At 39.0% G+C, this 14,522-nt stretch overlaps 1 protein-coding gene across 2 annotated transcripts in view; it reads right to left on the minus strand.

Annotated features, from left to right (window-relative positions):
• Positions 1-14,522, minus strand: part of IQGAP1 (IQ motif containing GTPase activating protein 1) — a 53,567-nt gene that overhangs the window by 26,237 nt on the left and 12,808 nt on the right. For both annotated transcript variants that reach the window (XM_054272807.1, XM_054272808.1), the window contains exons 3-14: positions 13,404-13,560; positions 12,953-13,030; positions 11,236-11,312; positions 9,778-9,845; positions 8,881-8,994; positions 8,310-8,488; positions 7,558-7,648; positions 6,887-7,050; positions 5,075-5,159; positions 3,849-4,012; positions 3,318-3,478; positions 2,683-2,807 (exon numbers count right to left, since the gene is read on the minus strand). In XM_054272807.1, coding sequence (XP_054128782.1) covers positions 2,683-2,807; positions 3,318-3,478; positions 3,849-4,012; positions 5,075-5,159; positions 6,887-7,050; positions 7,558-7,648; positions 8,310-8,488; positions 8,881-8,994; positions 9,778-9,845; positions 11,236-11,312; positions 12,953-13,030; positions 13,404-13,560 — 1,463 coding nt within the window. The remainder of the gene's footprint in view (positions 1-2,682; positions 2,808-3,317; positions 3,479-3,848; positions 4,013-5,074; positions 5,160-6,886; positions 7,051-7,557; positions 7,649-8,309; positions 8,489-8,880; positions 8,995-9,777; positions 9,846-11,235; positions 11,313-12,952; positions 13,031-13,403; positions 13,561-14,522) is intronic.

Genomic DNA, 14,522 nt, shown 5'->3' on the forward strand with positions numbered 1-14,522 from the left:
ATGCTATTCAAGTACAGTAAAATTTACTGTTCAGCAAAATAAAGACCTTACAGTTAGCTAAATGCAAACAGAATCTACATCTATAGCAACTGATCCTGAAAATCATGAAATAACTCAGGTTGAGATGAATCCCAGAGTTCATCTGATTCAATTCTCTACTTAAAGAGGGATCCAGCCATGGTTTGGTTCAGTGCAGAACAAAGAACTCTTTTAGATAAAAGAAAGGAGATCAGTGTGGGAATCTCCAACTCTGCTTGTATTCAAAGATTGTGACTCTTCAACACAAGGCTCACAAAACAGAAGTTGATTAAGAAAGTAGAACACCTTGGGGAAGAGATTACATTTGGATAGAGTAGAGATCAAGGAAGAATATATGCTAAGGACATTGCAAGAACTGCAACATAAAACAATGGCATGGTTTCTATCAAAAACCAGATACGATAAGAAAGCACACAGAAAAAAAATACACTCATACACACACACATACATTTATATACAATCACAAAGCTTGAGGACCTTCTCTGACTAATTCAAGTTATTCATAGAGAGAAGATAAACATATCTTTCTATAAGGGCATATACGAAGCAGACCAAAGAATTAGGAAATTTCCCAGGAGAACAACTTACGTCATTATAGGACTTTCTGCAGATTTTCTTACAGGACAAGGAGCGTTAAAAGAAACAGGATGTTGGGACTACACAGACTTTTAGAATTCCACTGTAACCTCTTACACAGAAAGATACTATAAAGACACTATAAAACTAGCACCAGTGTGCGCACCACCAATGCGGCGCCCCGTTTGTGCGGTTTTAACAAATCTACTTAGGTGACCCAAATAGGAAACATAGTGTCTATTTGGAGATGCAGAAAACAAGTTAACCAAGACCGCAGGCTTTTAATTTACAAGTTAACCCTCTCGAGAGTATAAGCTTTGCAAAGTGAAACACACCAAGTACAGAAACCAGGAGTGGCAGAAGACACCGGCTTGTCTCAGTGTACAACACAAACTTTATCATCACCTCCACACTTGTGACAAATCTCTCCCGCTTTATGATGCAAAGCTCCAAGCCTTGCTGAGATACTAAATATTATAAAATTATAAATATTACAAATATAGCTTCAAAGTTAGAGTCAAACTCAGGAGGTTTTCAGTATTGGTCATAAACAAAAATTAAGAACCCTTAATGAAAACAAGAAAAAAACCCACAAAATTAAACCATACGAAACAGAACATCACAAGGGTCTAATGAAGAATAAGTTTGTTTAACTGTACTATTTTCAAGGACTCCTCTATCTCCACTCTGGATTTTACGTCAACTAATACTGTCTTAGTACAAGAAGAATTACTCCAGTTTTCTCTTCTGATAAAGTTTTCATAATTACACTCACACCCAGTCTTTTATCACTGTTACAAGACCATTATTAACATAAATACTACTGAGAAACAGAAAGTAAAAAACTTGAAGGGCCAGAAGCATAGAATTAGATTAACACTCATTCACCATTTTCAGCTTGCAACGGTAATTTTTTTCCTTCATGAGTATATAATTTTCAGTATTCACACTTGCTGCATAGAGTGGTTTGGGTTGGAAGGGACATTAAAGATCGCCTAGCTCCAAGGCCCCTTGCCAGGGGCAAGGCACACCTTCCACTAGGCCAAGAAGACTACAGACCAGGCTGCTCCAAGTCTCGTTGAACCTCGCACTGTATATGTATGTATATACTACACCTCTCCCTTTCTCTTCAATATAGGACTACTGACCAATGCCTCTAAGTGAGTGCAATGCATTAGTGGTGATTCCTCGAGCACACCTTTAATATGAATGCAAAGAAACAGGCTTCCATGCTCCAGGTCAATAAGCCGCCTAGGGAAACACTGAGCAGTGCGATTGTAGGGCGTAAGACACATGGTACAGTTGAAGGATTAACTTCAGAAGCATGGCCACTGTGAGAGCACAAATATCATTGTCCCTGCACCCAGGGAGCAGGAGTATCACCAGTGATCTGTGTTAGACACTTGCAACTTCAGAGAGTTTTTGCACATCTTCTGATTACAGAGCTAAATCACTGGCAACTAAACCAGGGAATGAAATACTGAAATACTGGGAAGGTAAAAAGACCAATGCAGATTAAAAAAAAAAAAAAAAAAGAATAAAAGGAAGAAGAGGAAAACCTGAACAGGGAAAAAGTAGCCATCAAATAAAAGGATAAGACTTCAAGAAAAATCTCTTCTACTGAATGCAGCAAATTAGGAAGAAGGATGGAGCACTCCAAGACAAGGCTACAACTAATTGAGAGATTTTGGTAATACTAGCCTAAAATTGGGGGATTGAAGCAAAATGAGAAGATTCTAGACTAATCCTAGATGCTGACAGCAGACAATGCATTTCCAACCCAAAAAGAGTAGAAATTTACACTGGAAGTATTAATAAACAGCTTTGAAATACTGACATCAATACCACAAACACAACAGACTGCCTGATTTCTCCATCAACAAAAAGTCCTGCAATCAAGACTTTCATTATACAGAACACCAAGTCTTGTTCACAACTAAGATCTTCCTGGATATCTAATGCATAACACAACTACAAGTCAATCAATAACTTTTTGGATTGACATCTAATTTTAGCACTACTTATAAGCTACAATCAGTCTACCATGAATTGAACAGAAAAACCTACTTTCATGTTCTTCATGCACAACTTTATTCACATGATCAACACATGATTGGATATCATTCCATGTGATAAATTCATTTCCTTCTGCACTTCTTTCAGCTTTCAGCTTCACCAAATCATCAACGTATCTGTCAGAAAACAAAACCCAAATCCAGTAAACATGACATTGCAACAAGCTGCTCAGGGAGCACACAACCCAGCACTGAGAACTGCACACTAAGTGGGAGAGGTAACATAAGAGTTGAAACTGAAAATGGGGAGAAAGAGAAATGCTTGTGTGTGTGAAGGATATCAGCACAAATGTGAAGTAGGTTCAATCAGACAAAACTGCCAAACAGAAAAAAGCACTGAAACGCTGAGTAAGAGTCCAGGGCAAAGAAAATGGGTGAGCTGGCATAAGTACTAGTGACAACCTAATGGTATTACAGCACGATTTTAATGTGAAATCCACAAGACAGCACGGGAATCAGACCAATAAGAAACAGTATTCACAAAAACAAGATTCAAGAGATAGCAGAGATTAAATCCATACTGCAAGAAAGAATGTAGAAATCATGTAAAATTTAAGAGAAGGAACAGAAAATTCATGAAGCCACAGAGCACCATCAAGGATAGCTACAATTCCTTGAATTCCTCACCTCTGTGAGTTCTCATCCTCAATGTTTGTAAGGCCTGTGACAGGACTGCTCAGTTGTTTCCACACTGTGTTCATATCCCCTGAATCCAAAGCCCTGTTAATCAGGGCCACAGAAGACAGCATCCCTACAGCAACAGACAGTTCTGGATGGGTGAGGTGACCCTGCATACAAAGAGGACAACAAATTAATTCTATTCACTCTATACAAACTATTGCTGCACACAGAGAACAATGGAGTAGCTGTCAGAAGAGACACGTAACAAGGCAAAGAGACATCCTTTAAGACAACAAAGTAGAAAGGTGAGTATCATAAACAAAGCTCGATCACTAAGTAAGAGACTGAAGTAAAGTCTTACAAGGCCGATCAGATCAAGATCAAAGGATTAAACCACATCAGAACAGACTAAACATCAAAGTAGCTCTGGGAAGACTCAAGACAGGTTTGTTCCAGAGAATGCATTTAGGAAAACAGACAAGGTGGACCCAGTGACCCATGCCAACTTTCAGAAATAACAGAGAAGGTGATACTTACTTCAGGGCTCTGTTGCTGTAAGGTGGCCAGCTCCCTTTGGTAAAGATCTGCAGCAAATGTATAAACCTCTGGTAACTGGGCCTCTGGATTCATCATTTCTGCCACAGTCTTCTCAGCATCACCCATTCGAATTGCTGAATTAATTTTGGCTACTGCTGCCAGTTCTAGAAATTCAAAGAGCATAAAAAATGAGGAAGGCAGACAGCTGAGACTCCCATAATACTTACTAGCACTTTCATTTAACTCAAATACTTAACTAGAAAAAGAATAATACCCAAACTGCAGGGAAAGAGCCAAACTCTCAGATCCATACACCCCCTACACTAGTTAGCTAGTCTTCCATTACTGAAGACCATCAAAACACACAATGTTCATATTTAATACTAGTTCACCTTTTTGTCTGGTTATCAAGGGACTGTTTTACCATTTCACTATTCTGATAGTAAGAAGCCTCATTGCAAATTTTTGGATGGATGAATCATACCGATTTTCTCTTCCTTTCTACCTCTATCCTGCTCAAGGCAGTAACACAGGCACTCCATATTGGGTACATGCTGGCTAACTTAAAACACCACAAGAAGGTAAACAAATGTAGACTTCCATGCCTAACAAATAAGGCACTTCAAAGGTAGCTGCCTACTTAATTCAGCATTCGCTATTTTCCTCTTGTATTCTAAATCCTCTCTCCTCCAACCTCTGTTACTCTCCTTTCTACCTATCACAAAGTAAATTGCTCCTGGACAGTAAGAGAACTCTGTGCAGTCTCAGAAGCATCTATCAAAAACCAATCAGCAAATTATCGGCATTTTAATTGCTACCTGATATTTGGAAACAGTAATGGTTCTATAGCTCAGTGTGAATGATCAGCAGATAAAACTATCTTTCCCATCTCTTGGAGCAATCCAGATTTTCTTCACAGATCCACAGCATAAAAATTCATAAAAGTATTCTATAAAAAGAGGTTATTTAAGATGGATGCAAAAATTCAGTGTTTCTTAATTCAAATTAATGTTTTAATGCTGTTATCTCCAGCCACATTGTAAGAGTCAGATAAAAGACACTGCAAATAATTAGGGCAACCAACTCTCTTTCATGTTCTTAGCAGCTGTAAAATACTTAAAGAACATTCACAATGACCATTCATAATAAACTCAAATACTGTGCTGCTTCATTTTCTTGATCACATCCACAGTGACTTTGCTACAGAAATTTCTGCTGATCCTTACTTTGCTGGTACTGCTGCGCTGCCCTGTTAGCAGCATCCACTCCCAACTGCAACTCTTCCTTCTGCAGAGGACCTGTAAGGCCAGCCTAAAGAAAAAACAGAAACTGTAAGGGTGAAACAATGCCAAGTTAATTTCAATTACCTCAATAAAAATACTCCACTTGAACTTAAACCAGAAAGAATATACGTAAGGAAATATGAAATTACTCACCAGATTCTAAGTTCAAGTGCTGAAAGATTGTATGTGTACAATCTGATCTTTTTTATATCAGAACTGCAGTCCCATGGACATAGCAATAAAAGGCAAGATTGCTTCCAAAGTGATAACATATTTAAGACAAAAGGCACAACCTTGAGGGGAAAGGCTCTCTGTACATGAGCTGGTTGCTGGAGTGAGACTAGCAATTGTGCAGTTTGGCATGAAACAATCCATTAAGTAATGTTGCGTTTCACCTCTGAGCAACTACAGAGTTAGCAGAACATCAAAATGGAGAACATGCAGCATTGGCTTATACATACACGCTTCTTGGACTATTATGATATTACACAAATACAAATAGAAAATAAGTAGGAGGACTTTAATAACTTGGGTAGCATCACAGAATCATTGAAGCTGAAAAAGACCCTTAGGAGCACTGAGTCCAACCATACACCTAATACTGCCAAATCCACCACTAAACCATGTCCCTAGGCACCATGCCTTCAAGCGGTCTACGATAGTATTCTCCACAGTGAAAGTAGTTCAGGCTTATCTGATAGGTGTTTATAAAACACATGTATTCACATTATTTAGGCACTGACAACAGCAAAATGAGGGAGGACACACCTTAATTTTAATAGTTCTATACACACACAAGTTGGCAGTTTAAGGTTTGGTCTATTATATGTACACCTACATACAAAAATTATACTGGCCTTTCACATGCAGAGATAAAGCCTAAATAATAGGCTTACTCAATGCTTCCATCTCTTAACACTGACTTTTTCTAGACAACACTAAACTGTAATGGAGGTATATACCAAGTGATTAGTACACAGTTGTATGGTGAAAGGCAGGGAAAAAAACCTCACAAATCAGGGTAATCTATACTTTTCCATACTGTAGGAGTGACGGGGGGTTCCGCACGGTAGGGACGGACGGAGATGAGATCTCTTTGAAGCCAAGTCGTATAACTTGTAGTTTATTGCAAAGGGCATGGGTGCAGGGCCCTGTTGCGAGCTGCCAGCCGCAGCTCGGAGCAGGGCCGACAGAAGAGAGGCTTAAAGTGTAAGAGAGTCAACGGCAAAGGTTTAAGAGCGGAGAGCATGTAGAAAGGAGGGGGTGAAGAAGTGCAGACGGAAGAAAAAGAGACAAAGAAAGAAAAGGGTGCTAAGAGGAGCGCGAGAGCGAGCAAAGAGATAAGGGAGAAGAGAGATAAGAAAGCGCAAAAAGAGAGCGAAAAGAGCGAAGCTCCCGTTACAATACAATAAATCATCTTCAGTGTTGAATATGCAGATTCTCATTAACCAATCTACTACAGCATGCATATCTTATAACATTTCCACACAACCTATAAGAATCACTACATTACTATACTACGTTTACGTGTTAAACCTTAAATCTTATTCTTTGGGCCCCGTCTGCCAAGCTGCAGGGCCTACTTGCAGAGGGAATTGTTTCCTCCAGAGGGGACTACATTCAACGGGTCACAACTAAGGTATCTCAAAGATTGCTTTCATTTCAATCTCACTTATAGTTTCTATGTTCTCAAACTCTTTTGCCGGGCAGTCATATTTAAAAGGCTTTCTTGTTTCATCCTCCCCAACACCATACCTCCTGTTTCTGTTGTCTATCACTCAAGAACTGCTTGAAATACCAATCGCAATTTTCTCGTAGCAATCCTCGAAGTCCCAGGGCTGGTGTTGCCAAAGCTTCATACAGTGCTAAAGCATCTCCTCGTTCCAAAGCCAGGTCAATCTTTGATATGGCTGCATGTGCTAGCAACAATAAAACAGAGTCTTGAGAAAGTGCCATGGTTTACACAACCTACCACTCAGAAAGAAATACTCTTAGACCTGATAGACAACAAGTTAGGTATGTAATCCAAAAGGAACACTTCCAGAATCAATTATAAAGTCAATTATGAATTATTAGCCTGAAAAACGGGCTATTAAATGGCATGCACTATTCAGAATGAAGAATTGAAGGGTTCAGCAACATGGACAATCCATTTCCAAAAGCAAGGGTTACAGAAGTCGTAGTGAATTAAGCTTACAACTATGTACTAATAATGACTAAAAAAAACAAAACAAAACAAAACCAAAACCAGTTAACAACAAGAAAACCACACAACTCAAGAAAACCAAAACACCCCACCACTAAAACAACCCACAAAAACAAGGGAACTTCCTTGAAATTTTGTCAGCATTACAGAAAAAGAGGAGCACAGGTATTATTTTGAAGTATTCTTTTAATCAAGATTATTAGTATAACATTACACTTACTGTTCACTTTATTGATGTTTCCCTGAATCTCAGCTTGAGTCAGAAGTTCTTCATACACATCTCTCTCTCTATCTGAACTTTCTGAGGCAATCTGAAGATGAAATAAAAACTAATCAGGGTTTCTACAGCTTCCTTCTCCCTTACAGACCTTCTAACTGAAAAGGTCAGGAAGGGTAAATGTTGACCCATATAGAGCTGAGACAGGCCATACATACACTACCTCTACACATGCAAAAAGAAGCCCTAGACATAAATACATTTGGAATAACTATAGTCAAACTCTGATACAGACAGTTTAGAACCACATCTTATTTCAATCTAATGGCTCTACTGAACACACAGTAGAGCTCCAGAACACAGAAAGCTGTACACAGAGTTAGGCATGTATTATACAGTATTCTAAAGCAACAAGGACCACTTCCAGCATCAGTCAGTTTTGATCATCATTTCATTGTTAGAAAAACATATCTGTGAAAACAGAAGGATGCACTCCCAACAAAAAAACGTTGACAGGAATTCTGTATCTATGTGGCCCGTATTTCAGACAGCTAAACAGACTAATGCAGTTAACTCTTGCCTGTTTTCTGCAAGAAGATAAGTTACTGGGGAACGTAACAGAACGCCAGGAGGCGTAAATCCACCTAAGACCACATATACATGACCTTAACACACATTCAGCAAATTCCCCACAGTTTACACTGCAATACAACATAGCAACGCACGCAAATGGTTTGAAAGAAGAACTGAGCTACCCTATTTTTAGCATTGTCCATCTTGTCTTGCTTTGCTCTGTAGAGAGTGGCTTGGTAAGTGGATTCCAGTTGATCATCCAGATTTATTAGCATAGCATTAGGGTTCTTCATTGCTGTAAGAGTGTCACCTGGAACCTGACGGTCAATTGCTTCATTAATGGCAATGACAGCAGCATGCACTGAAAAACAAGCCACAGTCTGCCACTTAGTCCCAAATAAAACAGCACTGTTAAAAATCAAGAAATCCAGAATCCCTTATTTGAAAAGAGCAGAAAAATCATCTGAAAATTAACTGGAAAGCAAAAGAATTATCAAAGTATATCTAATTTCATCATGGCTTTGTGTTTTGAAAAAAATAGCAACCTAATTCCTAATTACAATATTTTAGGTAGTCAAATCATCATGCTCCAGAAAAAAGAAAAATACACAAGGGAAAGAATAAAAACATCTTCACAGTTTTCGAAAAGGCCTATCAGAAAGACTGTACTAGCCTTAAAACCTGCAGCATTAAAACCAACACTTAAACGATCTGCTGATTTGAAAAAGCAAACAAAATGCCATTTTTCCTTACATGCAGCTTCATCCACAGAAAGTTCATTTGCAAGAATTCCTCCAATCTTGCTGAAGGCAGGCATCTGAATGCCATACTTCTCCAGTTCAAGCCTCATATTACTGATTTCCTCCTCTGAAACATGTTAAATTAGTGTTACACGGCATTATCATTAACAATCCATTAGCACTGTTGTACTAACTGCTGCTAAAAAAAAAAATAGGACAGCTACAACAGATGACAATTATTATTTAAATAATACTTTGAATGTAACTCAGTAAGTGAAATAAAATAAATGAAAATGCTAAGACACTTTGCACACTCTCCTAAAATCTACATTTCTCCCAGAAACTCGTACGGGAGTATTCTACAGTTTTTCTTATTAGAAAACAATGCAAGAACTCTCATGAGGAGCTGGAAACCGACTCCATTCTGAGGTACCTCAACTGTGGTTGCCAACAGGTCAGGAAAACACACAGGCAGTAGTTTAAGATTTTCTTTTTCCCCGCAAACAGGCTACACTGAGAGAAGCGAATGCAGTGCGTAAACACATGCGGTTGCTAAATATCATACAACTCTAAAAGACGGATGCTAAATATCATACAACTCTAAAAGACAGATGCAAGGCTTAAACATCTTACCACAGTGACAAAAGCGTTCAGACATTGTTATTTGTGAAATAAATGTTTACAGTACAATAAATGAACCAATGACTGTCTAACTGCCTGTCTCGGAAACTGGCAAATTAAGTTCTTTTTCTTAAATTACTGAAACTCCTCACAGCCATTAATTTATAATTTTATTTACATTAAGAATATCACAGCAACAATCCTTTAATTGACTTAAACAAGCGTTCAATAGCTGATCTAGAAGGGTATGAGATGAAGGCAGCATACATAAGTGCTGGGGTTTTTTTACCTGTGAAGTCTACCTTGCCATACAAATCCTGAATCTGAGGGGCAAGACCCAGTTTAAAAAGGTACAGGCTAGAAAATAAAAGAAGCAAATAATTAGAACTAGGCATTTTTCCTTGTGGTTCTGGCAATGATACAGTTTTAGGAGATACAGATTCAAGGAGAGGTAAGCCAATATAATAGCTCATAATCACCAAGAGAGTGAGCTGACTCTTCTCTTCCCCCCTTAGTGGAACGTAACTATGCCCACCACTATGAAGTCTTCAAAGAATAACAGAATGGTTGAGGCTAGAAGGGCACTCTCAAGTTTGTCTTGTTGAAGCTCCCTTTTCAAACCAGGTCACATAGGATCAAGTTCCCCAGGATCATTTCAGATGGCTTTTGAGGATCAAAACAGTGGAGACTTCACATTTCAGAGCAACCTGTGCCACTCTTTGGTCAATCTCACAGATAAATGAAGCAGAATCTCACAGATAAATTTGCTGATGTTAAGAGGGACTCTCCTGTGGTTCAGACTATGCCACTTGCCTCTTATCATATCATGGGTCATCACTGAGAAGAGCCTGGCTTCTCCTCTCCATCCTCCCTTCAGAGAGCTGCACACATTGTTGAGATTCCCATGGCACTATATGTTATATAAGCTGAATAGGCCCAACTGTCTCAGCCTGTCCTGATAGGAGAGATCCTCTAGTCCATTAAGCATCTTAGTGACCTTTCCTTAAACTCTCTCCAGCTGGTTTGTGTCTCTCTAATGCTGGAGAGCCCAGAACTGGACACAGGACTGCAGGTGTGGCATCTCTAATAGTGAAGTATTCACTAGGCTGATTTGGCTCACTAAAATAGGGTTAATGTATTCACCTGCGGCCTGATGAGAAATGGAATCGCTACAAAGGAGGGATGATCCCATACAGCTGCAGAAACATGGGTCTGGGAAAAGAAAATCACCTCCTACTTTCTGCCTGTCATGCTAGCTCAACACAGATCACAGAATCACAGAAAGGCGTGGCTTGGAAGGGATCTCAAAGACCATCTACTTTCAACTCATCCCACTGCCACAGGGAAGGACACCTTCCACTATCCCAGGCTGCTAAAGTCCAACCTGGACTTGAACACTTCCAGGGATGGGACAGCCAAAGCTTCTCTGAGTAATCTGTGCCAGTGCCTTACTATCTTCTTGGTTAAACAATGCCTAACTCTGCCTAGCTCAGACAGCGGAGAGGGTGGGAACCAGAATGAAAAGGTAGTAATATCAACATACTTGACTGGCTTTTTTCTTTCAGAATCTGATTTGGCCCCTGCCATAGGCAAAATATTGGCTTAATCAATCTTTGCTGACCTGATGAGATTGTTCTGCTAGAAGACTTGCCGTCATGCAGCCTTCAGTTCAGCTGTCTTTCCTGTCACGTTTCAGCTTTGCAGAAAGATATCAGAAGCAATCAGATTTCTGTCTAGTATTCCTTACCTGAGTGCATGAATACAATAGATACAGCGTGGCATGTTCTTGCGATCATAGATATCTGTTGTTTCTGGGTAGAATATCTAGAGATAAAACAAAGGTAGCTGTCTGAATTATATTCAATCTATATAGCCAAATCACATCAGCTCAATTGTTCCACATTGGACTAGAGAAATGGCTCATGGAACACAACTCTTCAAGCTTCTCTGCCCTGGACCAGTGTTTCTCCTAATGAAGTGTCAATGCTTCCTTTTGTTTCCAATACACAAATCAGAGCTGTCCTTTTCCTGCCAAGTTCAACATATGTGAATGGGCAGAACCTTTCTTTTGTGTGTACACCAAGATACTGACTGGGTCATGAGGTATTAGCAAGGACCTCAGTGAAAGCCAAAGGATGAAAAAAGACTTACAGGAGAAGAGAGAAAACACAATTTTGTTTGGATTAAATGTGGTTGAGAAACAAGAGGAGAGACAGTTTCAAAGGGAAACTGGAAACCCAGACCAGCGCAGAGGTGGTCTGCATACTATATTTTCAGTTAGCTGGACCCAAAAGCTTTCAAACACAAAGCCTTCCAAGTTTAACAAATGACATTTCAACTATTTCAGAAGTCCTGATTTATTGTAACACAATAAAGTATGTTATTTTCCAGCTATTTGAAGGTTCTTTGCTGTTGCCTATGAGAACAAAATAGCACTGCTCTTTCTGTAAAGGCAAGAGCAACTGAATGACCCTTAATTCCACAGCATCAGTTCGCTGGCTTTTCTGCATGGTAAAATACTTAAAGCACCAGTATCTCAGGTAAATGTACTGAACCCCAACCTAGTTTCCTCAACATCTTCTCACACATTTACTTCCACCCAAAGCCTAATGCATCTGAAAAATCTTACCTCATACCTGGCACTTGATGCCTCTCCGTCTAAATCCCTCACTTCTTTTCACCTAACCACCCTAACAGCATGTTTCAGTATTTTCTAATACCAAATGTGTTTCTGTAAGATCATCATAGATCCCAGGAAAGCTCAACTAGTAAATCACAACAAGCTATTTAAAATCTTTGCCAAAACCAAAGTGTTCAATTTGCAAGTACATATGCAAAGAAAACATGCATCAACTTAAACTACACAATGCCAGTTTTGATGAGACTATGCATAACATGGCTACAAATAAACTTGACTATCAGCCCAATGCTACCACAGTTCCATACACTGTCAGGCAACTGTGTTTATTAACACTGAAAAGTTTATCTGGGCATTTCTCTAGTCAAGTCAATCATTTATACTTGATTAAGCCACACCAGGAACATTTTCAACTTGTCCTGAAAATTTAACAGGAAAGTCTGAAGAAACAGAGAACATAGTATTTTCTGCTGTGCTGCTACGTTTAGCATTGATTTCTAAAAAAACTTTCACAATCAAACTGTCGCCTGGATACTGCTCAAAACAAGGCAAGAACGACATATTGCAGATATTATGCAAGATAAGTAATACCAGGGATATGGTACACAGGGATAAATTATTTTGCTCCTAGTCATTCTCACACATGTAGCAGAATGAAATCTTTCAGCAAGTTCTAGGAGAGAGTTTCTATAGGGACACAAATCTAGAAATTTAAGAATTAACTAGTGTAAGTGTGCTGATTCTTTTTGTAACAGTAAATGTTTCCACAGAATGCAAAGCTTTTCTGAGATTATTTATTTATTCGTATGTACGAGACAGAAGTTACCTTGGGGAGACCAATCTCAGACATGGCATTCAGCCACTGGATCACATTATCTGTGTGTCGGAAGTGGAGACCAGTTGCCTGAAATAAAAACCGGCAGAAACAAGAGGGAGGGCACTTAGAAACAAAATATCACAGCTGTGAAGAACAGCAATGAGTTTCATTAACACAGATAGTGAAAACAGCATTTTTGCAGGAAAGAAGTCCGAAGTCTTCTATAAACACTCATATTGACCATTTACAAGAAATTATTTTACCTAAGTGCAAGTTTAGATATAAAGGTAAGAGTCCACCCACCCTTTAATTTAACCATTGTTCTAGAATGAAGGCAGAGTTTCTCAGGTAAGACTAATACAAATTAACTTTAGGCTTATTTTCTCACAGTATTTCCATGCGTACATATTCCCATTTTAGATGTCTACCTAAAGAAGCATCCATGGTCAACAGTACTCACCTTATACCTAGTCTGTTCCCTGTCATAGATTTTCTTCACAGAAACCACTTTAGGGGAGAAAAAGTTTCCAAGTTTTGCCAGGTAGACTCCATTTCTCAATCCTTCTTCCAGCTCTGTTGTGGCAGGAAGCTCCTCATTCAAACAAGCCTCCATCCATCTGAAGTGCAAAAACAACAAAATTGGTCATATTAATACATTTCTAATTTGTGAACAAAATCCCATGCCAAACAAGTCTCATGCTGCTGCTGCTGTCATACTCAAGCATACTATTCACTTAGCACTAGGGGTTGAAAAGAGATATAACACTAACACAGAGTGGCATCATTAAAATGCTAGTCAGTAATACTTCAGAGAAAATATTAAGGAGAAGAGTTCAGAGTTAATCAGCCATAGTTTCAAAAGTAATTAAGACACCATCTCATCTTCATGTTTCTGCTTCAGCCCACAACCTAGGTTGCACTGGTCTACAGATAGTGTGGCCATCCTGTCCTTTTAACTAACTTAACTTAAATCTTCCCCTTGTACCGGTTTATCTCACAAGCATTTCTTTACTCTCATTAAGTATTTGCTAGTTATTTCAGGACTTTGTGTCACTTACTCAAGCTCTTTTAAATCTCACAGAGAGGTCCTACAATGTTCACAGAATCACAGAACGGTTTGAGTCAGAAAGGACCTCAAGGCCTTTTTCATTCCAACCCTCTGCTATAAGCAGGGACACCTTCCACTAGACAAAGTTGCTCAGACCATCCAAGACTGGTCCTGAACACTTACAGGGATAGGGCAAGCCACAATTTCCTGGGCAAACTGCTTCGGGTGCCTCAACATCCACACAGTAAAGAATTTTTCCCCTTATATCGAATCTAAACGTACCCTCCTTCAGTTCAACAATGATGTTCTTAAGTCTATCTTCCTATATGTCTTCTCCCATCCTACTATTACGTTTCAAGAACAGGGGAAAAAACATGGAACAGGCATTCTTCTCCTCATAACTCATTTTCCCTTATATTGCTGCCTTCCATCTCATCAAATGGTATCACAGATCTCATGACAAAAATAAAGACTACAGCAAAACATTTTGAAAAAAATCACTGTTCTCAAAACAAAGGTGCATCTTGATAT

Source organism: Melozone crissalis, unplaced genomic scaffold (assembly GCF_028551555.1).
Source record: "Melozone crissalis strain CALT ecotype California unplaced genomic scaffold, PUWL_Pcris_2 ptg000014l_1, whole genome shotgun sequence".
Lineage (NCBI taxonomy): Eukaryota > Metazoa > Chordata > Aves > Passeriformes > Passerellidae > Melozone > Melozone crissalis.